At 44.7% G+C, this 23,350-nt stretch overlaps 1 protein-coding gene across 1 annotated transcript; it reads right to left on the reverse strand.

Annotated features, from left to right (window-relative positions):
• Nucleotides 1–315: 315 nt before the first annotated feature.
• Nucleotides 316–15,106, reverse strand: LOC116515230. The gene is made up of 10 exons (XM_032227143.1): nucleotides 14,979–15,106; nucleotides 13,645–13,682; nucleotides 12,658–12,852; nucleotides 11,199–11,320; nucleotides 9,730–9,898; nucleotides 9,500–9,592; nucleotides 6,922–7,012; nucleotides 6,466–6,503; nucleotides 2,634–2,756; nucleotides 316–1,099 (listed from the first exon to the last, which is right to left on the reverse strand). The coding sequence occupies exons 5-10, from the start codon at nucleotides 9,740–9,742 to the stop codon at nucleotides 786–788; spliced, it is 672 nt and encodes a 223-aa protein (XP_032083034.1). The 5' UTR covers nucleotides 9,743–9,898; nucleotides 11,199–11,320; nucleotides 12,658–12,852; nucleotides 13,645–13,682; nucleotides 14,979–15,106; the 3' UTR covers nucleotides 316–785.
• Nucleotides 15,107–23,350: the final 8,244 nt, after the last annotated feature.

Genomic DNA, 23,350 nt, shown 5'->3' on the forward strand with positions numbered 1-23,350 from the left:
AGTGGCTAAGATGCTGAGCTTGTCAATCAGAAAGGTTGGCAGCTTGGCGGTTCGAATCCCTAGCGCCACATAACGGAGTGAGCTCCTGTTATTTGTCTCAGCTTCTGCCAACCAAAAGTTGGCTTTTCCAGCAAGCCAGCCTGGCCTGAACAAACCTAGCAGTTCAAAAGCACATAAAATGCAAGTAGAAAAAATAGGGACCACCTTTGGTGGGAAGGTAACAGCGTTCCGTGCACCTTCAGTATTTAGTCATGTCGGCCACATGACCCCGGAGATGTCTTTGGACAGCGCTGGCTCTTCGGCTTTGAAGTGGAGATGAGCACCGCCCATCTGTGGACTAGCACATACATGCAAGGGGAACCTTTACCTTAGTATAGATCTATTTCAAGGCATTTAGCTCTTGTCAGCTAGCTGTACCCTTCTGGGATTCGAACCCGGGCTGCTTCCCCGGGCTAACGTGATAGATCATGCTTATACAGCTTTGGATCCTCCAAGAGGGGACCTCCTTTCTCACAGCAGCCTGGTGGGAAGGTTTCCTTCCTGCCGGACTCACAAGGGCTTGTGGTAGACGTGTTCATAGGGAGGATTTCTCTGTTGGAAATGGCGGCCCTGGAATGAGGCTCTACGGGCTTTATCTCCGTGCTTCGGAGTCCATTCGCTTGGAAGAGGAGGAGGAGGAGGCGGAGGAGGCAGGCAGCCAAGGTCAGTTCGGACAGACCTTTCCTGCTGGCTCATGTCACTTGCTTGGCTCTCCGGCGTCCTCTGCTGCACACTGACTTGGGAAGTCATACTGCAGAGAAGATTTTTGGGGGCCCCGGTGGAGCTAGGCAGCCCCCCAGACTTTCGGAGAAAGGGAGCATTTGGACACCGAGGTTCGTCCTGCAGGGGCCTCTTCCCACTTCTGTCGGCTGCTCCACAAATGGGGTCGCGTACTCCGGTTCCAGGGGCAAAGGCTCTGTGTACTCATGCTGCTTGCCAGGAACATCGTAAGGATTCACCACCAGAGGGAGCGTGTAACCTTCATCCATGGCTGGCTTGAAGGTGGATGGGGCCGCCTGGCAGCCAGGGCTGATTTGGACCAGGTCTGGCTCAGCATATTCTGCAAAGGAGGAGGAGGAGGAGGAGAGGGTGAGGGAAGGAGGAGACATCCCTGTAGGTCAGGGGTCACTAACCTTTTGGACCTCAGGGACCACTAAATTCATAATTTTAAATCCTTTGGACCACTAATATGATCTGCCTAATGATTGGCTGGGTGGGTGTGGCTAGGTGGTCATGTGACTGGGTGGGTGTGACCAACCTGATGTCACTCATGTTGAGGGGCGCCTCGCCAGCTGCTACTCGCTACTTCCCTCCCAGCCCCTCCTCCCCTGCCCACCTGGGCTCCTTAGGGCCCCAACAGGAAGCAGTTGTTGGAGCTAAGCAGCCATCATGAGAAAGAGTTGGCAAAATAGCTCAGTTCAAATTGGATCTGACCGAGAAGGAGGCTCAACAGAAGCACCTCACTGAGGACTACGAGCAAAAGCTTTCCAAGCATAGGGAAGATCTGCGGGAGTGCAAGGCCAGGGACCGGCGCCTGGAGGCTCAGCGGGCTGAGATAGTCAGCCAGGTCCAGGCCATGATGGAGTCTCACTGAGTAAGGCCCTCTAGTTCTTCGCCACCAGCGGCTCTTCCCTCCAGCCTTTGCCGAAAGCCCCACACCAGGAGCCTGAAGCTGATCCCATGTCGGAATTTCTGCCCCCTTCCAACCTACACAAAAAGACCCCGAATGGGGAGACTCTCTGTAGCAACACAAGTCTTCATTGCCTGTATCCGTCCCAGGGGCCATAGTTTGAGGACCCCTGATTTAATGCAATATTAAAAATGCAAATAATTTTTCTGCAGACCACCAACATTTTATTGCAGACCACCAGTGGTCCATGGACCACCAGTTGGTGACCGTTGCTGTAGAATGATGGAGACATGACTCTGGAACCCCCTGAATGTTCTCTGAGTGACAGTTCTGGCTCGACTTCCGCTTTAATCAGATGCACACGGGCTGTTTGCTGGATGTGCTAATGTGTGAGGGTGTCTCCAAACTTGGCAACTTTAAGCCTGGCGGATTTCAACTCCCAGATTTCCCTAATCAGCTGGCTGGGGAGTTCTGGGAGTTGAAGTCCGCCAGGCTTAAAGTTGCCAAGTTTGGAGACCCTTGTGCTTTAAAGCAAAGAAGCATACACATTCCTTAGATCAAAACAGACTGGATCGAAAGTTGAGTGTTATTTCAATATCAGCCATAAAGCAACATCTTCCACTGCAGGCAAAGGCAGAAGTCAACAAGCCCCACTAACTCCCCACCCCAAGCATGGTAGAAAAAAAATTGCAGCACTCATTCTGCACTACTGGTATTCCTTGGCTCACGACCACTATAAAGCCCAATTTTTTCTGTTTTTAAGGAAGGCAGTTGGTAAGTGAGCCGGCTGGGATAATGTTAGCTATGGGTTCTCCTGAACCTGGGTGAACCTGTAGCAGCCCACCCCTGTATAGATCCTCCTGAACATGTATGGGATTTCGCTACAATCCTACGCCTTCCAATATTAAGGGCAGGAGAAGAGGATACATGATCTCTTAGGTGGCCTTAGGACAAAGCAACTTACCTGGTGACTGAGCGCCTATAAGATCTACCGGCGTTGCTGGCCCAGGAAAGGAGGCAATTTCAGAGGCAGACAGTTGCAGGTTCCCCCTGGAACACACCTGGCTGGCTTCTGCTATCAGGTAACCTAAAATGGAATTGCAGGGTCAACTAGACGAATAAGCAGAAGCTAGAAGCCGATGGGCATATTGCCATTGAAGTGGTTTTTTAAAAAACCAAATTAAAATTACATTTGGAGAAAAAGCAGACTGGTTGGATGGACAGAGACATTTTTTTCTGTAAGACTTGCACTGGTCTTCAACCACCATTCATCTCATCTGGTATTTATAAATTCATCTTCCATATACAGACCTTCGTTTATCCAAAGCAGTGTTGTGTATGTTACACAGAGAGAGGAAGGTGATGGCAGCCTTATAAAGCCTCAGTATTTTCAGAAATATCAAAGAAGGGAAGAAAAAGTAAGCTTGCCTTAAATCTGACTTAAGTCTTTTAGGACCGAGCTTCCCCTGCCACTGTTTGCAGCATGTTGCTAAAGCTTTGAGCAAGACTGGGCGATGGGCCCCAGAGGCATATATGGGATAGGGAGAGAGAGCAATAGCACTTAGACTTATATACTGCTTCATAGAGCTTTACAGCCCTCTCTAAGCGATTTACAGAGTCCGCCTCTTGCCCCCAACAATCTGGGTCCTCATTTTACCCACCTCAGAAGGATGGAAGGCTGAGTCAACCCTGAGCCCGGTGGGATTCAAACTGCCAAATTGCAGGCAGCCGGCAGTCAGCAGAAGTAGCCTGCAGTACTGCACTCTAACCACTGTGCCACCGCAGCCCAGATACCTGGGTGGTGGGAGTTGCAGCTCCCCCTGCAGTCGTAAGTATAGGCAAGCTGCCAAGCATTCAAATTTTGAACATATGACCACAGGAGGATGTGCAATTTTTGGTTATAAGTCCATTCATTCATAATTGTGATTGGTCACTAAACGGACAGTCCTACATCAAGAGTACCTGTAACCTACAAGAACTCATAGCTGGCACTATGAATATATGCTATGAATTGCAGTGTGCAGATGAGAATTAATTTCAGCGTAAGAAGGGGGAAAAAAGGGTGAGTCAGAATCTGACTTCAAAACAAGGAAATGCAATTAGAGCAGAGTTTACCGGAACACGTCCAATTTTCTATCCCTAAAATTTTGCCTCTTTGTCTGGAGTTTGGGGGAGATTTTTTTTTAAAGCTAACAGATTAAAACATGCACGTCTGATTCCATCAGCCACAGGCTGCAAGCAACCCCGAGAAAGCCAGTAATATAAATCTATAGATTTATAGATAACAAAAAATATTCCAAAATAGAGTCAGTCTGTTATTTTTGTACATCAACTATATTATATATTTTACAGGCAGCCCAAGGCAGTTTATTTATTAATTTAGATAATACGATTTATTTATTTATTTAGATAACTCCAAAGTTCCTCTTCACTCAATGCAGCCCCGGGCAAATCAAAAAGATTGACAAACCTGGGTTTAGAAACAATTTAACTCTGCAGCCAGAAAAAGGTTGAAAACCTTCGAATTACAGCTAATTGCATCCAAACTGGATGGAAGTGACACAGCAAAGCAAACTTTACGAACTCGCTCCTTGTCCCCCTAATTTGCAACTCCACCTTTTAGTGCTTTGTATATCAGTCCCCATAGAGCAAATTAAAGAGCAATTTAGAGAAAGATATTCTGAGTGTTTATCCACTTGCAGCACGCAAGCCGCTCCTCTCAAATACAGCCCTTGCAAAAAGAAAAAAAAAGAGCAGAATAAAACCAGGAGGCTGCAAAAAAGAAAGAAAAATAAATGGGAAAGTTGGCACCGGCTTGGGAGGAAGCTGCCCTCCTTTTATTGAGGACATGATGTCCTGCATTTTCACATGCTGTCCGTCCCAAAGTTGCATGTGGATGCAAGACAAAAACAAAGCCCTCATCTCTGTGAATCAATAAAGCAGCTTAAAACACACAATGATCAGCAACTGTCAGCACCTCTTCATTGGGTAATTAGGAAAGAAGACCACGAGACTCCATAGGTAGAAATCAAGTGTACTTTTACTAATTATAAATGATTAAAGGCGTAGCAAAGCGAAGACTGATTATTTAGGCGGGAAAGCGATTGATATATAGAATAACCCATTCCCCACCCCTTGGCATCCCAGTTACAGTCCAATCATAATTCTCCTAAGTGTCAGGTGTGAGATAACTGCAAAAGGCATCACTAAGATGGAATGTCGGTGCCCTTAGCCTTGGCGGGAACCTCCTCCGCATGCGTAGTCCGACAGGCAGCAGAACTCCAGAATCTTCCTCCAGCACAATTAGTAAACTCCTCCCAAATACCATGCCCTCCCTCCCCATTTCATGGCAGCTGAAGCAGCAGCAAAGTAGAGGCCTCCCATAAATCCTGACACATTCATAAAAAAAGCTATGACGTCTTGTGCTGAAACGCAAACAGCAATTTCGACCATCATGCAAAAGGCAAAAGACCCAACTGATGTGTAAAAAGGTTTCCCTTTGGTTTTTGTTGGTAGGATCTGCTCATTAACCCCAATCGAGGTTAACTTCAGACCAACAATCAAATAAACAATACCTCAATCAAGAAAGTGTTGTGGCCCACCAGCGGAACTGGTAGCAGATTCAGACAGTGAGGAGGTTGGGGAGGAACATGGGCCAGTCCTGGAGTCTGGGGAAGGCTCGGATGAGAGCTCTGTGTTGGAGGCAGAGAGGGAACCAGGGCCATCTGACAGATATCAGCTGCCTTCGGAGTCAGACATCAGTGAGGCAGACAAACAGCTGGAGCCTGTTCCCAGTGTGCACATGCCAGACAACGGGAAGAGCTAAAGAACAGGGATCGACTTGGCAACAAGACCACAGGTGGACGATGAATGGCCCCTCCCAGAGGAAATAAAAGAGGAGTGAAAGGGGAGTGGAGTTTGCAGGAGACAATTAGTTCGCTTAATTGGTTCGTGACTCTCTGAGACTCCTTGCCAGGTTTTGCAGGTTTTGCAGATATCGGCCTGGCATCTCTCCAAGGCAGATAAGGTCTGTGACTGTAAATCCTCCCTTGAAAGACTTTGCTGGATGTGAATGAGCAGAATTCACAGTCAATTAATAAAAGGGTTTTTTGTCAGGACAAGGAGTTTGCTTCATGCTCTTGGGGAGCCCCGGTCAGAACTGAAACTGCCAAAGAGCCATCAATAAACAGCTCAACCAAAGTATCTCTTAGAGCAGGGGTGTCAAACTCAAGATCCGTGGGCCAGATCTGGTCCACAGGATGCTTAGATCTGGCCCGCAGGGTTGGCCTGGAAATAGCAAAGGCCCGGCCTGCGGTACCTCTGGTAGCCAAAATGGGGTATGGGGTGGGGGAAGGTGATCCCTCCACATCCCATTTTTGGCCTGGACGGCCTCCTGTAGCACTTTGCCAGCCAAAACAGGGCATGGGGCGAGGTGCTGCAGGAGGACATCTAGGCTGTCTCCCATCACCCCCATCCCGGCTGGCCCATGGAGGAGAACTGCAATGCTGAACCGGCCCTCAAAGAAATCCAGTTTGACACCCGTGTCTTAAACCACACCAAAACTGACAGGCAAGCCACCAGAAAATAAACTGATAGCAAACAGCACCTCTTTTAGCACTGATGATGTTACCTAGTTCGGGTAGTGAAACAGCTACAAGACAACAAACAAGCTTAGAGAGCACCAAGGACCCCTCATTTCAACCCTGAGCTACAGATATTCTCCTTTATTGGTAACCCCAAACAGGACAAACCTCTTACTGTTGTATTTTATTGCTCTGCATCGTATGGTACTTTACCTTTTATAAAGCTTCCATCGTTCTGGGTTGGTGCCTTCCTGCCAAAGAGAAGAAGGGATGAGTAAACAGTTGGATTGAAAAGGGCACAGTGGATTAGAGCAGTGTTTCCCAACCTTGGCAACTTGAAGATGTCTGGACTTCAAGTCCAGACATCTTCAAGTTGCCAAGGTTGGGAAACACTGGATTAGAGGGCCTCTCCGCCAGTGTTTCTCAACTTTGGCAACTTTAAGACATGTGAACTTCAACTCCCAGAATTCCCCAGCCAGCCATGCTGGTTGGAATTATTTGTAAAAATAATTAAAAAAATAATAATAAAAAAATAACTGAATGGGACTTGTTGGTTTTGAGCTTCACATGATGTACAGATCCATAACTGCAGCAGTCGGATCTCTGTTGGGGATGAGTTCAGAGAAGTCCCAGGGATAACGGGAGGCCAGGAAGGAGCAGGAGACTCACCTCTTCTTATAACAGAGAAAGACCATCAGGAAGACAGTTCCAGCAATCAAGAGTGAACCTCCAGCTAGGAGCATGGCCAGTAATGGAGGACCTGCAGAAAGAGGGCTTAAATCACCAGAGGATGCTTCTAGCCTAACCCTAGCAGTTTTTCACTCTCCAGAGGATTCCCTGAAGCTTCCAAAGGGCAAAAAACAGCCCAACGCAAACCGGAAATGAGGAGAGAACTGCCTGCATGGGGAAAGACAAGCAGCAAGGAAAGAAGAAAAGAGGCTTCTTTTTCCCTTTCGCTGGCTGCTCTGTTTCCCCCCCTTCCCCGTGGTATTAAAGGGAATCCTGCCTGATCACTGGAATCCAAGCTGCCGCTTCTCTCCTCTCCCTGTGCAGGAGGGAGGAAACAGAGCAGCCAGCTAAAGGGAAAGACGCTAGTCTTTCCGCTAGTCTTTCCCCCCCCGTGCAGGCAGCTCCCTTCGTCATTTGTCTATTGACTGTAGTGCCCAGGATCCTCTTAGATGGGGTGGGGTGGGGGTGGATTTAGCAATCGGACTCACACCTGCCGGAGTAAAAAGGGACCAATCTTTACACAGGAAAATGATAAGGGAAGGTTTTTTGACGCAGGAGCACACTTGAGCATCCCCCCACCCCAGTCTCTGCTCATTTGTGGCAGAGCAACTTCTCTCCTCACTGGGTGTTAGCCAAGGGGAAGCAGCCAGAGTAGGGAGTGGCAGGGAAGCCTTGTGCAAAAATGCGCGGTCCACGGAGGTGAGTGGGCATGAAGTTATGTGGGTGGCCACTCGAGTGCATGCGATAGGGTGCATGCACGTGTTTGTGGCACCCAGAGGCGAAAAAGGTTCACCTTCACTGTTCTAGTGTTAGCCAGGCTCAAGAAATCAGGAATCAAGGTGGTTCAAATGAGTACCGGTTTATTCCATGGTATCTCTTAACCAGAAACTGAACTTCAAATTGGCAGTAGGTAAAGAGTCAATGGAATTCAAGATGGGCTGGAATGAGGTCTTTTGTGGGTGTGTAGGGATTCCAAACTGATGACATGCTTGACACCCCCCCTTTCAGGCTCGGCCTGGTTATCTTCTACAGGGTTGAACAAATCATGGAGCTTGCAGTTCAGAGCTCACTAGACTATGAAGTGGTATATAAGTCTAAGTGCTGTTGTTACTAGCCATCATATGACGGCAAAGGATGATGTGACAGAATCATGGGAACCCACCATTCATTGAGTAAATCACAGGATATTTCACGGCACATTACACCTAGAGAAATGATTTGTTTCAATTGCTATGATCTGGACCCTGTTTACACCCTAAATCAGACATAGTCAATCCGTGACCCTAGACAGCTAGTAATGCAGCTTCACAAGATCGCAAACAGTTAACCTTATTATGTGATTTTGTAACATAAAATTATACATTTTATATGTGGCCCAAGACGATTCCTTGTCAATCAATCCCAGACGAGGCAAAAAATTGGAATCCATGCTCTAGTCTAGTGTAAATCATAGTTTACTTAACACTAGTTTATTGAATGATTCACATTTTGACTGATAAGCAAAGTCATAAACTTCATAAACTATAGTTAGTTATTTTGGTCTGTGGTACCTTATAAATGCTGCTAATATGTTTCTTAGTTTACTTTTTATTTATTTAAGTCCCTGACCAAGTCAACCATTTCAGTGCAAAATATAAATCCATTCTTAATCTGATGGGTGGACAGGATCACAGCTTTTGTGGTTCCCTGGGTGGTAGGTAGGTAGGTAGGTAGGTAGGTAGGTAGGTAGGTAGGTAGGTAGTAGATAGATAGATAGATAGATAGATAGATAGATAGATAGATAGATAGATAGATAGATAGATAGATAGATAGATAGATAGATAGATAGATAGAAAGAAAGAAGAAAGAAAGAAAGAAAGAAAGAAAGAAAGAAAGAAAGAAAGAAAGAAAGAAAGAATTAATTCTTTATTGGCCAAGTGTGATTGGACACACAGGGAATTTGTCTTTGGTGCATATGCTCTCAACTCTTGATGAGAAGGGTAATAGTAATAGAAATGCAGACTTAGTGAATAGTTTGACAGTGTCGAGGGAATTATTTGTTTAGCAGAGTGATGGCATTTGGGAAAAAACTGTTCTTGTATCTAGTTGTCTTGGTGTGCAGTGCCCTATAGCATCGTTTTGAGGGCAGGAGTTGAAACAATTTATGTCCAGGATGTGAGGGGTCTGTAGATATTTTCACAGCCCTCTTTTTGACTCATGCATTATACAGGTCCTCAATGCAAGGCAGGTCGGTAGTAATTGTTTTTTTCTGCAGTTCTAATTATCCTCTTGTTGAGTTGCAGAACCAAACCAGACTGTTATAGAGGTGCAGATGATAGACTCCATAATAGAACAGAATCAGCAGCTCTTTGGGCAGTTTGAGCTTTCCGAGTTTGTTTGTTTTTGAGTTTTCTCTGAGTTGTTTATTATCTCTAGTTTGTTTGGGTTTTTTTTGCAAACAATTAATTCTTTCCTACCCTTTGCTACCTGAATGTTTGGCTAAATGTTCCTTGGCATTATGAACAACAAGAAGCCTTACCTGTTTTATCTGGATTGATCACTATTCCTGGGATCGTTGTGAAAGCGATTGGGGTGCTGGTCACACCAAGGAACACTTTTGGGTTATCCTGGCCTGCAAAGAGAATAATTTCAGGCACCTCTTTTACTGCACCACATTACAGGTATCTCCTGCTAATGCTACCAATCGCCTCCATTTCAGAACAAGGACGGGGAAGTTACAACCCTCCAGATATTATTTGAACTCTCTACCTTCTGTCTCCATGTATTTCTGGCGAAGGGCTTGGCATCCCAGCACCTCTACCTTCAGAGCGGCTCTCTGGTTCCAGCTCTGGGGTACCACACGAAGGTAACGGGCCAGGATGGGTGGGATAAAGGCGTTGGAGACTTCCTGGTAGTTGTCACTGTTGCCTTCGAAGATCTGGGAACGTTTCAGGGGAGGAAAGGAATAGCAGAAAAAGCAACACCGTAACTGTTCAAATGAGTCGTAGTCTTAACATAGCCACCTGTTCTGACCCCCACCTTGTCCATTCAGAAACGAAAGCCAAACAGAATGTTCAAAGGAATGTTTTTTATCAGTCCCGGCTCTTGCTGGCTGCGAGCCCAAAATAAACACAGATAATTGCTCTGGCAAAAGTCCTAACTCATGAACTGCTACAAAACAGGATTATATAAATCAAGTCACTTATCCAAGTGGGCTTTTCTCGATGTTTGCACGCAAACGGGGAACGTTGACTTCTGCAACCAGGGTGTGCCACCAGCAGTCTCTTTTATCAGCAGGAGGAGATCCTAACGAGCCACCGCTGCTCATTATCATCTCCTGTGAGTTCTCAATTGTTCCTTAGGTCGGTCAGCCCTTCTCGTGCATGCATCCCGAAACAACTCACAGGAGGTTTCTGTGTCAGCCTCTCTTGTTTCCTCCCCACTCATCAAAGGCTCAGTCATTACCTGGGGACCAACTAGTCTCTCTGCGCCCTGCTCGGAGTCAGAACCCTGTCCAGGCTCCTCCGCATCCTCCAGGGCTGACTCATAGGGCCCCTCGCTGTCAGAGTCTGATAGCAGCTCCAAAGGCTCCTGCCGAGCCACAACAGCCACCCTTGCCTTTGTTCTCCAGGTGTGTTAAACTAAAGGTAAGGGTTCCCCTCGCACATATGTGCTAGTCGTTCCTGACTCTAGGGGGCAGTGCTCATCTCCGTTTCAAAGCCGAAGTGCCAACACTGTCCGTCAATGTCTCCTTGGTCATGTGGCCGGCATGACTAAATGCCAAAGGCGCACGGAATCCTGTTACCTTCCCACCAAAGGTGGTTCCTATTTTTCTACTTGCATTTTTTACGTGCTTTTGAACTGCTCGGTTGGCAGAAGCTGGAACAAGTAACGGGAGCTCACTCAGTTATGCGGCGCTAGGGATTAGAATCCCACCACTGACAGGAAGGCCTGGAGGAGTGTTGTCCATGGGGGGTCACGATGGGTCGGACATGACTTCGCAACTAACAACAACCTGAAAGGCAGACTGGTTGCAATAGCTTTTTCTGCAGTCCTAACTATCTGTTGAAGTTGGTTCCTTCCCTGTTTGGTTGCTGTACTAAACCAGACAGTTATAGAAGTAAAAATGACAGACTCAATAATCTCACAAATGAAGGCAACCGATTTCAATAGCTAATAGTGGTAATCAATATTTTTCAGCCTTAGTAAACGCAGTCGCTCATTTTAATCCACCTCACCTTTTCCTCTTTGGTGCTGCTGGATTTGTAGATCTTCCAGTTCTTGCCATCTCTGCTGAACTGAACCTGGTAGGATTTGACGTAGTAGTTGTATTTAGGGGAAGACCCCTTGGTGACAATTCCTAGAATAGAGGTGGTTAAAATTTGTACCTAAGCCAAGGGTCAGCAGCTCGCGGTTCTGGAGCCACATGTGGCTCTTTCATCCCTCTGCTGTGGCTCCCTGTCGCCGGTCAACTCCACAATTGATAGGGCTTTCAGTTAGGTCAGGAAGAGGAGAAAGGATGCCGCGCTAGGAGGAGACTCTGTGGTGGGGAAACCAGACTTCCAGTCGATAAAAGGACGCTGCACTAGGAGGAGACTCTATGGTGGGGAAACCAGACTTCCAGTCGATAAAAGGACGCTGCACTAGGAGGGGACTCTATGGTGGGGAAACCGGACTTCCAGTTGGCTCCAGAATGGAACTGGGGGCTTCCGGTTAGGACCTTTGTGGCTCTTTGAGAGTTTAAGGTTGCCGACCCCTGAGCTAAACTATAGACACAATGTTTATGATGGAACAATATTTAACTGTCCAGCTATGACTAGACAGGAGGAAGTGAACATATTACAACAGACTCCCTGGCTGCTCCTCCTTATGTCTTTCCTTTACATTTAGTAGCAATAAAGAAGCCAGGGAGTTTGCAGACATCGGGAGAGATAAAACTGCAGTGAAAGACTGAGTACTTCCATCACCTTGTTGTAATAGCAATTAGTACCAAAGCCAACCGCTCAGCCACAAGAATTTCTCTAACATTTTTTCTCGTTTACGGGGGGAAAAAAATCCAAAGCAGTTTCTTTCCTATTTAACTGAAGGACTGTGGTCAGATGGGGAAAAAATAGAAGAGATGTTCAGCAGAACATTTTCAGGTCGGTCAACTGGAATGTCCGATGCTGCCTCCTTGCTCCATGCAACACCAATTGAGAGAGAGATTTGTTAACCTTCCTTCTCCCATCTTGCATTCCACTCAGCCTCCAGTCCCTCGGTCTTACAATGCCTCCATTTTCTTTGCCAAACAAGCTCCATTATAGGGCAGCCGTGCAAAGCCTCATGCGGCCTCAGGCATCTCGAAACAAAGGGTGGATTTGCCAGGCGATAGGAGGCTCGTTCAGTCCACCCATCTTTCATATGGAACAGGATGGAGTAGGCGGAAAGGGAGGAGGGCTGGAAAAAGCAAGGCCGAGAGAATGAAAGGGTGGAGGCCAAAAATGGACAAAAAATGGAGGAGGCAGTCAGATCTGTATCCCAGATCCAGAATATGATTTGATTTAAATCAAGAGCGTCCAATCTTGGCCACGTTAAGAGTTGTGGACTTCAACTCCAAGAATTCCCAAGCCAGCCATGTCGAAGTCCACAAATCGTAAACCTGCCAAGGTTGGACATGCGTGTTTTAGACAAAGGAAAAGGCTGGTGATACTTACTGACCTGTGATGTTCCTCTTTCCACCCAAATCTATTTCTAGCCACTCATTTGCAGAGCTGTGATCTGCTGCCCAAGAAGAACCATCAGTAGTCAATGCTGCTTGCTCAGCAGCCCAAGCATGATGGTCCCCCAGAATATTCTGTTCATGCCAGCAGGAGGAAGCATTGAAGCTGGCAACTTCCAAAGCCCTGGCACAGTCTGAGGAAACAAGGAAGCAGAGAAGTGAGGTTCTTCATTCAGCCTCACAGTTACCTTGCCAGTCAGATTTCTATTTGAAATATTGTCTGTTTTTCATGAGAAATACTTACTTAGTACTTATTTAGAAATATTGTCTGCTTTTCATGAGAAATACTTATTTAGTACTAGCTGATAACCTGTACAGTATAAGCCATTTTAAGGCACAACAGGCTGTATCTAACAGAACTTGAATCCGAAACGCACACTAGCACTGTCAAAGGTAGTGTGACTTGACACTATAGATATAATTCAATCCTTTTCATTTCAGTGGCCTAAGTATTCTGGAGTTATGCTGGAACACACACACACATGGATGGGCACCCCCCCTTAAGGGGTGTTAGGGGTGTCTTAAACCCACAGTATTTGTTTCCAGAGAGTAAGTCATATGTGTACCAAGTTTGGTTGAAATCTAGATTGGGGAAGGGAACCCTAATAGATTGGAGTTAACATCCTTTAAATATACAGTAGCTGATATATATTTTTTATCCAAAATTCAATAGCTTCTGCTCCATTGCCATCCATCAAGAGGGCCGTTTTAAAAGAGCACTCCTATTATAGAAATTCTCCCTGGTTGCTTTTTTTTTCCCAGAGGAAACCCAAATTGCTGATCTCAACAGCACTTTGCTGCTTTAATAGCATCAGTTTAGTGTAAATGATTATTTTGCAATTTTGATCGTTGGAAATAGGAGGAAACAGATGTTTTCCTCCCCAAGGAAGGCATGCAAAGAAATGGATGAAGTTTGAAGGACTTACCTTTGTGAAAGATAAGGCGTTTTTCTGATAAGGATCCCCTGTTCAAAATGAAACACACATAAATGAATACAGAATATCAGAGTTGGAAGGGACCGTGGAGGTCTTCCAGTTTAGGTCCTCTGCTGAGCACGAGACTCTATATTAGTGGTGTCTAACCTTGGCAACTTTAAGACTTGGCAAACCCCCCACATACACACACAAGTAGAAACCATCAGAGAAGAGTCTGTAGAGATTCTCAGTCATCCAGGTCACGGTTGTCCCAAAGATGCTTTTTCAGGAGGAAACTGGCTTTTTTTTTGGTTTTTTCTTTGAAGATGTTTCGCTTCTCATCCAAGAAGCTTCTTCAGCTCTGACAGGATAGTGAGGAATGGAAGGAGTTATATTCCTGCAGACAGCTGGTCATTTTGCATCATTGCTTCAAGGACCCTCTAAAAGGATGCAAAATGACCATCTGTCTGCAAGGAATATAAACCCTTCCATTCCTCACTATCCTGCCAGAGCTGAAGAAGCTCTTGGATGAGAAACGAAATGTCTTCAAAAGGAAAAACAAGACAGTCCAGTTGCCTCCTGAAAAAAAGCACCTTTGGGACATTAGAGTAGAGGCAAGGCAGATGTTGGCACAGCATGAGAATTGATCCTGCTGTCCACTAGGATTTTATTTTGTTCATTTATTTTAACTTGTTAAAAATACTGCAATACATTTTGTAAGGCAAGCACTGTAATGAACAATCTCAGAGGATCGTGTCATTCTACAATTTTCCAATTAATATCTTATATCTTTCTTACTTTACAAAAAATGATAAATATATTGTGCATTAATATTGGCAATGTTGGTTTTTCCAGAATTTAGCAATAGTACTGAGGATACTATAGGATTTTCATTTCTGTGAAAAACAACAGAAGGTAGCAAAATAAGGATTGTTTTACTTTATCTGAGACCAAACTGCAAATTATCAACTGGTCGTCTAAAGCAGGCATGTCAAACTCAAGGCCTGTGGGCCGGATCCAGCCCACAGGATGCTTAGATCTGGGCCGCGGGGCTGACCTGGAAACAGTGAAGGACCAGCCAGCAAAAATGGAGCCTCTGCCAGTGAAATGAGCTTGGGGAAACCAGGTCCAGCCCCTCCGAGCTGTTTTAGGCTGTGGCAGCCTCCTGCAGGCCCTTTGCCAGTGAAAATGGAGCTAGATGGCCACGCCCCCTGGCCATACACCCCCAGGATCAAACACAACCCTGAGGTGGCCCTCAATGAAATCGAGTTTGACATCCCTGATCTAAAGGAACCAATTGTTTCGTGGTTGTTGTAGGATATTTTACAATTCCGTTGGATGCTCACCTTTTCGAATGCAGTCCATTGGCAACACTGGATTTGTACAGAGTGACCCCCTTCTCTTGCGATATTACGATTGGTCCTCCCAGTTCGTCCAAGATCACACCAGCATGGACAGCTGCTTTGCAAAGAACAGATGTCTGGAGGGCAATAAATAAAAGGGGACAATTGTGACAAATCTCCAGGCAACAGAAATCAAGTGGAAAAAGTGCCATGGGGAACAATTCTGCTCTTCATTACACTTTCTTAGGCTGAGTTCATTCACATTGGTGAAAGAGCTGAAGGGTTGATCAGAGCAACCGATTCGGCCTACGGAATGGATTGGCCAGATTCCAAGCTGCCACCCGAGAGAAATAGAAACATAAAAATAATAATACCAACCATTAAATAGGTTTTGTGTGGCATTATTATATATTTGCTGCTGTTTAAATGCTGTTTTTTTGCTATAATTTTGCAGACTTTGGTTGGTTTTTCCCCCTCCTTGCCTCTTTCCTTAAAAGGTGGGCCATAAAAATATTTATTCTTAATTAGAAATATAATTAGGCTGCCTTTAGGACTCTGATCCCACACAGTGGCTTCCAATGTATAAAAATAGCATTAACCAAAAATAGCATTAACCATATTCAAACATCTTGAACTAGAATAAAGCATCTTAAAAGGAGTGTAATGTCAAGTAAATATAATCCAGGCAATTGAAATAAATTTTAAAATAACAGTAGTTGATAATTGTGGTAAGAGAAAGTTACTTGAAATGAAAATTTGTAAGATATGCAAATCTTTTTGGATTAGGATTTTGCAAATATAGGCCTCACTGAAACAATCCTATTCTTGATTAGATTTTCTGCAGTGGTTTATTGGCCATATCTATTAAATGTTTTCCTAACAAATAGATGGGGAAGAATGGAGGTAGTGACAGATTTTATTTTCCTGGGTTCCAAGATCACCACAGATGGGGACTACAGCCAAGTAATTAGAAGATGTTTGCTCCTGGAGAGGAAAACTATGGCAAATCTAGACAGCATGTTAAAAAGCTGAGACATCATCCAGCCAACAAAAGTGTGTATAGTCAAGGTTATAGTTTTCCCAGTTGCAATGTATGGTAGTGAAAGTTGGACCATAAGAAAGGTTAAGCGCCAAAGAATGGAGGCCTTTGAACTCTGGTGCTGGAGAAGACTCCTGCGAGTCCCTTGGACTGTAAGGCAATCCAACCAGTCAGTCCTAGAGGAGATCAACCCTGACTGCTCTTTAGAAGGCCAGATCCTGAACAGGAAACTCAAATACTTTGGCCACCTAATGAGAAGGAAGGACTCTCTGGAGAAGAGCCTCAGCTGGGAAAGATTGAGGCAAAAAAAGAAGGGGATGACAGAGAATGAGGTGGCTGGATGGAGTTACCGAAGCAGTTGGTGTGAGCTTAAATGGACTCTGGGGGATGGTAGAGGGAGGCCTGGAGGAAGGGTTGTCCAAGGGGTCATGATGGATCGGACACGAACTTCACAACCACAACAAATTCAATGTATCTTTTAGTTCCTTAACTTGAAGTCATTAATCACACCATCCATAAACAACTACACTTGTGGATGGGACTCATTTTCCTCTCCTTCCCCAGGTCCCAATTTGAAATCCATATCATTAAACTGAAGCATTTAGGGGTATGTTGGTCATGATTAACAAAGATCAAGGCCAAGAAGTCAGGACCATGGTCAGCGCACCATGAGGCTGCTCACAAAGAAAGTTGAGCTTGGTGGCCTCAAGAAAAGTTTCTTTTAACATGGAAACAAGGATGATCTTGCAATTAGACAGCCTTTGGAAGCTCCATGTCCTCAGGAAAATAACCTTCTGAAGCCACACATTTCTGAACAAGAATACATTTGAAGGCACGATCCACAATGAGCAACTCACATCTCTGTATCCTTGTTCATATTTCCCCAGATGTCACCTGCCACTCCCTTGCAGCCTGCAGGACAATAAACTCTACATAAAATAATAGAAAAGAATATGATCTATGTGAGAGAGGCAAGACTGTTAGCCAATCAAATAGTTCAGAAGGTATTGAAATAGTTCAGAAGGTATTTTATGTTTTGGGGGTTCCTAAATTCCTTGTTATCACATTATAACAACTCGGCAAATTGCATAAAAATACTCACGAGCCAATTGCACAAAGACAACCTTACTTTAGAGTAGCAGCAAGATCTAAGGCAGGGATGTCAAACTCAAGGCTTGGGGGCTGGATCCAGCCCATGGGTACTTAGATCTGCCCGTATAGCCTGGCCTGGAAACAGCAAATGACCAGTCTTCGGTTCCTCTGCCAGCAAAATGGAGCTCTGTTTTCATTGGCAGAGGTTGCAGGAGGCCGTGGCAGCAGAAAATGGAGCTTGCGAGGGCTGTGGGTGTCCCTGCTAAACTCCTTTTTGCTTGCAGTGGGTTGCAGGATGCCATCACAGCCGGAAACAAAGCTTGCGAGGTCTGTGGGCGGCCCTCCTGAGCTATGTTTTCGGTGACAGAGCACTCAGGCTGCCACAGATACCCAACATGAGTGACATCGAGCTGGCCATGCCCACTCTGGCCACACCCACTCTGGGGCCCCTTAAGTCAAACACAACCCTGATGTGGCCCTCAATGAAATCGAGTTTGACACCCCTGACCTAAGGCAAAGTTTCTCAACTTTGACAGCTTTAAGATATTACTGGTACTCCCAGAATTCCCCAGCCAACCTGCTGAGGAAGTTGTCAGGGTTGAGAAAATGCCAGGGGATTCTGGGAACTGAAGTCCACATATCTTAAAATCACCAAGGCTGAGAAATACTGGCCTCAGGAAATACAGCAAAATTCAGCACAAACTGCATCTGCTTGCGTTTTTGAGAGCATCCAAAGTTGGCAGGACACCATAAGGATTTTTAAACAAAGGCAGATAATTTAAGAATAAAAGTCCATATATAGATGATGGAAACAATATTTAAAATGTCCTTTTCTTTACAGAAATAAGGTCTGCAGATCCCTGATCTGTTGAAAATTGCTTCCAAAGCTACCATTTGTGAAACAATTAGAAAATTAAACTAGGGTTGGTAGAAAATTAACCAGGTTTCAACTCCCATCCCCTATTGCAATTGCATGTAAACACATTTGATTTTGTTCTAGGCAGAAGAGATCTTCCTTTATTTAGAAGCAACCAGGACAGTTTTTATCAGAAATTCTTACCTGATTTGTTCTGTGTTATAATGGATGCCTTTTGCAAGCATGAAATCAAATCTGAAAGAGAGAATGGGAGAACATAGCAGTTAAAAGGTGGGTGTTATCATGGGATGTTGTAACACTTCCATTTCAACATATGTATTTATATTAACTGATAATAAATTTAGGAGCAAACTGTCATAAAAATTCAGGGATGGAACAAAGCCGATGGTATCGATAGTTATGTTGGAGAAATAAGGGAGGTGGATTTTCAATTTGTTTTTTGTCATTTAAGGGAAAATTTCTATGTAGCCTGTTGACGTTGGAGATGACCAGGCTGAGCTTGAGGGTGGGATCAAATGCATTGTCATTTTAGAGCAGGGGCATCAAACTCGAGGCCGGATTCGGCCCATGGGGCGCTTAGATGTGGGTGCCCTGGAAACAGCGGACTGGCTCGCAGTGCCTCTCCCAGCAACAAATGGAACTCACAGCCAATGTTCCCTCTAATTTTTTTCAGTGTGAGCGGAAAGTACAGTGTTTGAGCAGCACAGTTTCATGCCTGAGCACCTAAGAGAGCAACAGTTTGAACTGCTGTCACGTCTGCTGGACATTGCGCAACATTCCAAGCGTCAAGCGCCGATTGCGAGCGAGGTTTCAGCCTGATGAAGGCCAGGCATGAAAGTGCCACTCAAACACTATACTTTTCCGCTCACCCTGAAAAAAAAAAAAAAAGACTTCTGCTCAGCTTTACATTGTTAGACCTGGCTAGAGAGAGACATGGCACCAACAGGGTCCTGGGTCCTGGCATTTTGCAGGCAACCTGTCCTCTCACATTCCTTTGGAATGCAACCCATCACATTTGAATTAGATTTTGCCAATTACCTATTAAAAGATAATCCTATTATTCTAAATACGACTAACTCAATATTAAAAACTGTAAATATGTAATGCTGATAAATAATAGCAGTAATTGTTATTTAGTATGAGTAAAATCAGTATTGATATATCAATATAATATCTATCAAAAATTGACAATAAACACTAAAATAACAATACAAATATATAATGTGAAATATAAATGTAATAAATATAATATATAAATGCAACATAAATGTAATAAAATAATTTATCATGAAACTCTCCCCCTTTAAAGTAGTAAGATCAATTAAATAGTCTAGCAAGTTTGGACTATATGCTATATGTTATGTTACTTAAAATATATATACCTCAGAATCAGATCAACATCCACATCATTTCCAACTGAATCGATAAAACCATATGCCAGGCCAAAACTATTTTAAATAAAGGATATGAAATTATCAAGTCTTGCATTTATTTTTCAAAATGAATGTATTATTTTTTTGTTATTTAAGTTTGTACCCATCTTTTCATCTCCAAGGTATTCAAAAGCAGCTAAAAGATTTTTTTTAAAAAATTTGAAATCTACTTAAAAACTGGTGTTAAACATCACCATAATCTAATTCAAAAAGCCTGGCTAAAAGGGAATTATCCTTTCTAAAACCAAAAAAGAAAGAACTGCTTGTATTCTGTAGTATTTAATCAATGCATAGCTTTCAAATGTAATCCAAATTATATATCTAAACAACATTATAAATCATTAAATATCAGAAGATTCGAGCATTTTTCTGATCTCTTGGCAGAAAGGATGTGTACTGGCATTTTATGGAATTTAAAATGATTAGTCCATGACACAAATTGCACAATAGGAAATCCAGGCCAGAATGCATTTAACTCATTGTATCACCAGGGACCAGAATTTAGCAGGCCCAGGGAAAAAAAAGTAGTAAGGCCACTTTATAGCCTAAATTTGATACCATTAAAATTAAATAGGATTAAAATCTGTGGTTTATAATTTACCCAGTTGTGCAATGTCCGCCCCGCCCCACTCCTTTCGCCGGCAGTAGCCCGCTGCACCAAGGGGGCATGTAAGAGGGAGGGGGAAAACAGGAGGAGAGGTTCAAATCCAGATTTCCACCCGGATGCCTCCCAGATGGGCCCGAAGATTCCGGCCAGGGTGACCACTCTGGCGCTGCCTATCATTCCTGCCGCTCCCGGGGAGGTGGGGCAGCTGCGTGGAGATGCATCTGCCGTTTCGCCCACCGACAAGATACGGATCCCAACCCCGGGCCCGGGCGTAATTTGATTCCCTCTTCCCTGAGCTCACAATAACACCCTGTCTCACAACCAAGAGCCCATCAGGGCCCGGTTCGACGGAGAGGCTTCGAAGAAACAAGCCAGCATATATTTTTTCCCCAAAAAAAAAAAAAACCAGTCCGGAGTTCAGCTGAGCTGAGGCTTTTGGATGAAGCCGTCACCAACGCGTTTCCCCCTCTCCCCTCCCCCGTTCCTTACAAGACAGGAAGGAAATTAGGTCCGGGGCCACATCCAACCAGCCAATCAGGCGGGAGCAGCCGGCTGAGGCCCGATCCTGCTTCGCTGGCAAAGCGAGTCCAGGCAGCAATTATTAGCAGAGGCTGGTAAGAAAGACGGACGAGCAGAAGCCCAAATGAACGGAGACAGGCCAACTCATGCATTGACGATTGGGAGGGAAGGGGGGGGAGAACAGGTGAAACGAGAGCGTCAACCAGTTCCCCACCCACCCACTCACTCTCCACTGCCGCTCTCCGCATTTTCTGGGCGGGGTCTCGCAGTCGCAGGAAGGAATCCCCTCTCCAAGGGATCCCCCGAACATGGACTTGAAGAGCCGTGCTCTTCAAAACAAGTCTGGGGAGTCCTTTGCAGGCGGCCAGTTCTAGCCGCCTGCAAAGGACTTCCCCACGTTTGCTTTACAGAAAACTCTGCGCGGCAGATAGAATCTGCTGCGTGGGCTTTTTTTGCGATGTGCGCGGCCGCGCCAGGGCGCGCACCTTAGAGGGAACAGTGCTCACAAGCCCTCCTGAGCTCCATTTTCACTGGCAGAGGGTTGCAGAAGACTGTTCCAGCCAAAAATAGGGTTTGGGAGCCCGTTTTTTCTGGCAGAGCACTTGGCCATAGGCACCCCCGACACAAGTGACATCAAGCTGGCCATGCCCACTGCCTCCCCTCCCCTGAGATCAAACACAATCCTGATGCGGCCCTCAGTGAAATTGAGTTTGACACCTCTGGTTTAGAGTCTCTATACCCCAATAAGAGACCTAAATCCAGCCCCCTTGAAGTCGGTTGATTCTTAAGGCAAAGGTAAAGGTTCCTTACTCTACTCCTCCTCCTCCTTCCAGTCACCTGTTGAAACATCCTTGGTTCCCACAGAAAACTTTCTGTTTTGGCTAAAGGTAAAGGTAAACAGTTCCCCTTGCACATATGTTCCTGACTCTAGGGGGCAGTGCTCATCTCTGTTTCAAAGCCAAAGAGCCAGCACTATCCAAAGACATCTCTGTGGTCATGTGGCTGGCATGACTAAATGCTGATGGCGCATGGAACGCTGTTCCCATCAAAGGTGGTTCCTATTTTTTCTACTTGCATTTGTACGTGCTTTGAACTGCTAGGTTGGCAGAAACTGGGGCAAGTATTGGAGCTCACTCCATTACACAGTACTAGGATTCGAACTGCCAAACCTGGCCGACCTTTCTGATCGACAAGCTCGCGTCTTAGCCACTGACCACCGCATCCTCAGTTGATTTTTATCTGGTTCCATTTGCCTTGATCATTAGTAGTTCAACTCTTGTGTCTAGGTAGCATGAAATAAACTTGTAGCCTTGTGAACTCTATCCTGGTTCCTGACTTTTTTTTGCACCTGTCAAGATGGATCATGACTAATCTGCAATGGGATCAAGTCTCCACCCAGGTTTTCTGAGGTGCTGAAATGGGTAAAGTCATCTTGTAGCAAAAGGATTGAGGCTTGTTCAACTGAGGGTACAGGCTTCCTGCAGGAGTTTCTTACATGCAGAGAATGACTTTGTGACTCTGTTTATGTAATCATCAGGCGTTTGTTGAATTTTCTGTAAACATTGCACAACATTTTTCCTTCTGGCTACAAAGATAGTTGCTGCATTCTTACGAATGGAGTATTTCTACATTTTTGCCTGTTTAGAAGAAGCAGGCAGGGAAAATATTAATATTGAAAATAGAAGACACCATAAATATTGTTTAAAAAGTAAGTGGGTGATGTACTTTGGACATTGTACTCTGTCTTTCACTACATCCAAGTGAATCAAATCACTACATCAAATATACCAGTCAGTAATCTAGAAAGAAAAATTCTGAGGAAAAATTTGCAAGTCCCAGAATGTTTTCTGGAGTCACATGGAGCTGTCTGATTTAAAGTATTATTTTCATGGATTTCTAAATCCTGAAATTACCTCTTTCATATGTCCATTCATTTTTAGTTTGGTGTAAGTAAACCTTAATACATTTATTTTGCCTCTGCATTTAAAAATGAAGTACTAGAAAATATATCATGTCCTTTCACTCCCATAAAAAGAAAACAAAAATTTTAGGAAAAATTGTGGTTGTAACTCAAAAACTACTCTGTTTTCCCGAAAATAAGACCTCCCTTGAAAATAAACCATCCCTGAAAATATTGCAACACAGCAGCAGCCATGAGGTGACCAAGCTCGCTGCCTCCTGCACCTCCCTGAAAATAAGCCCAAGTGCTTATTTCAGGGGTCAAAAGAAAATAAGACCCTGTCTTATTTTGGGGGAAACATGGTATTTGATGTTGGATAAACCAATGGCTGGTAGACATTTTTGTTATTTGCAGCTGATAATATGCACTCTTTTTTTGCCACTTTAGTTGCAACAATTTGTTTTTGTACCCATATAGGAGAATACTTGTAGTTCAGGGTTGAACTGTGGGGTCCTTGGGGCTCTCCGATCTTGGTAGTTTTCTTGCAGACATTTCATTATCCAGCTAGATAACTGTCAGGCCTGCATTTATATTCCTTTTAGAATTTTGGCCTGCCACACTTTCTCGTATTTCATTATGCTGTTTCTTTAAGTATAGTCGATGGGAGGGGGAATAGAAGGAGTAGGATTGTGGAATGTATTGTTTTTCATTCTTTACTAAAAGCCAAGGTCATCCTTTGTCTCCGCACTTTCACACCTGACCGGAAGCAGTTGGGCGTAGACGCCAGCGTGGAAGAAGATGATTGGACCATGTGATGGCCTGCGGGTATGGGGACAAGATCATGAACTATTAACTGAGTGGGATTCTGATGTAACTTCCAGAGTTGGAATCCCACAGCACGATGCCAA

The sequence above is a fragment of the Thamnophis elegans genome, chromosome 12 (genome assembly GCF_009769535.1).
Source record: "Thamnophis elegans isolate rThaEle1 chromosome 12, rThaEle1.pri, whole genome shotgun sequence".
In the NCBI taxonomy this organism is placed as follows: Eukaryota; Metazoa; Chordata; class Lepidosauria; order Squamata; family Colubridae; genus Thamnophis; species Thamnophis elegans.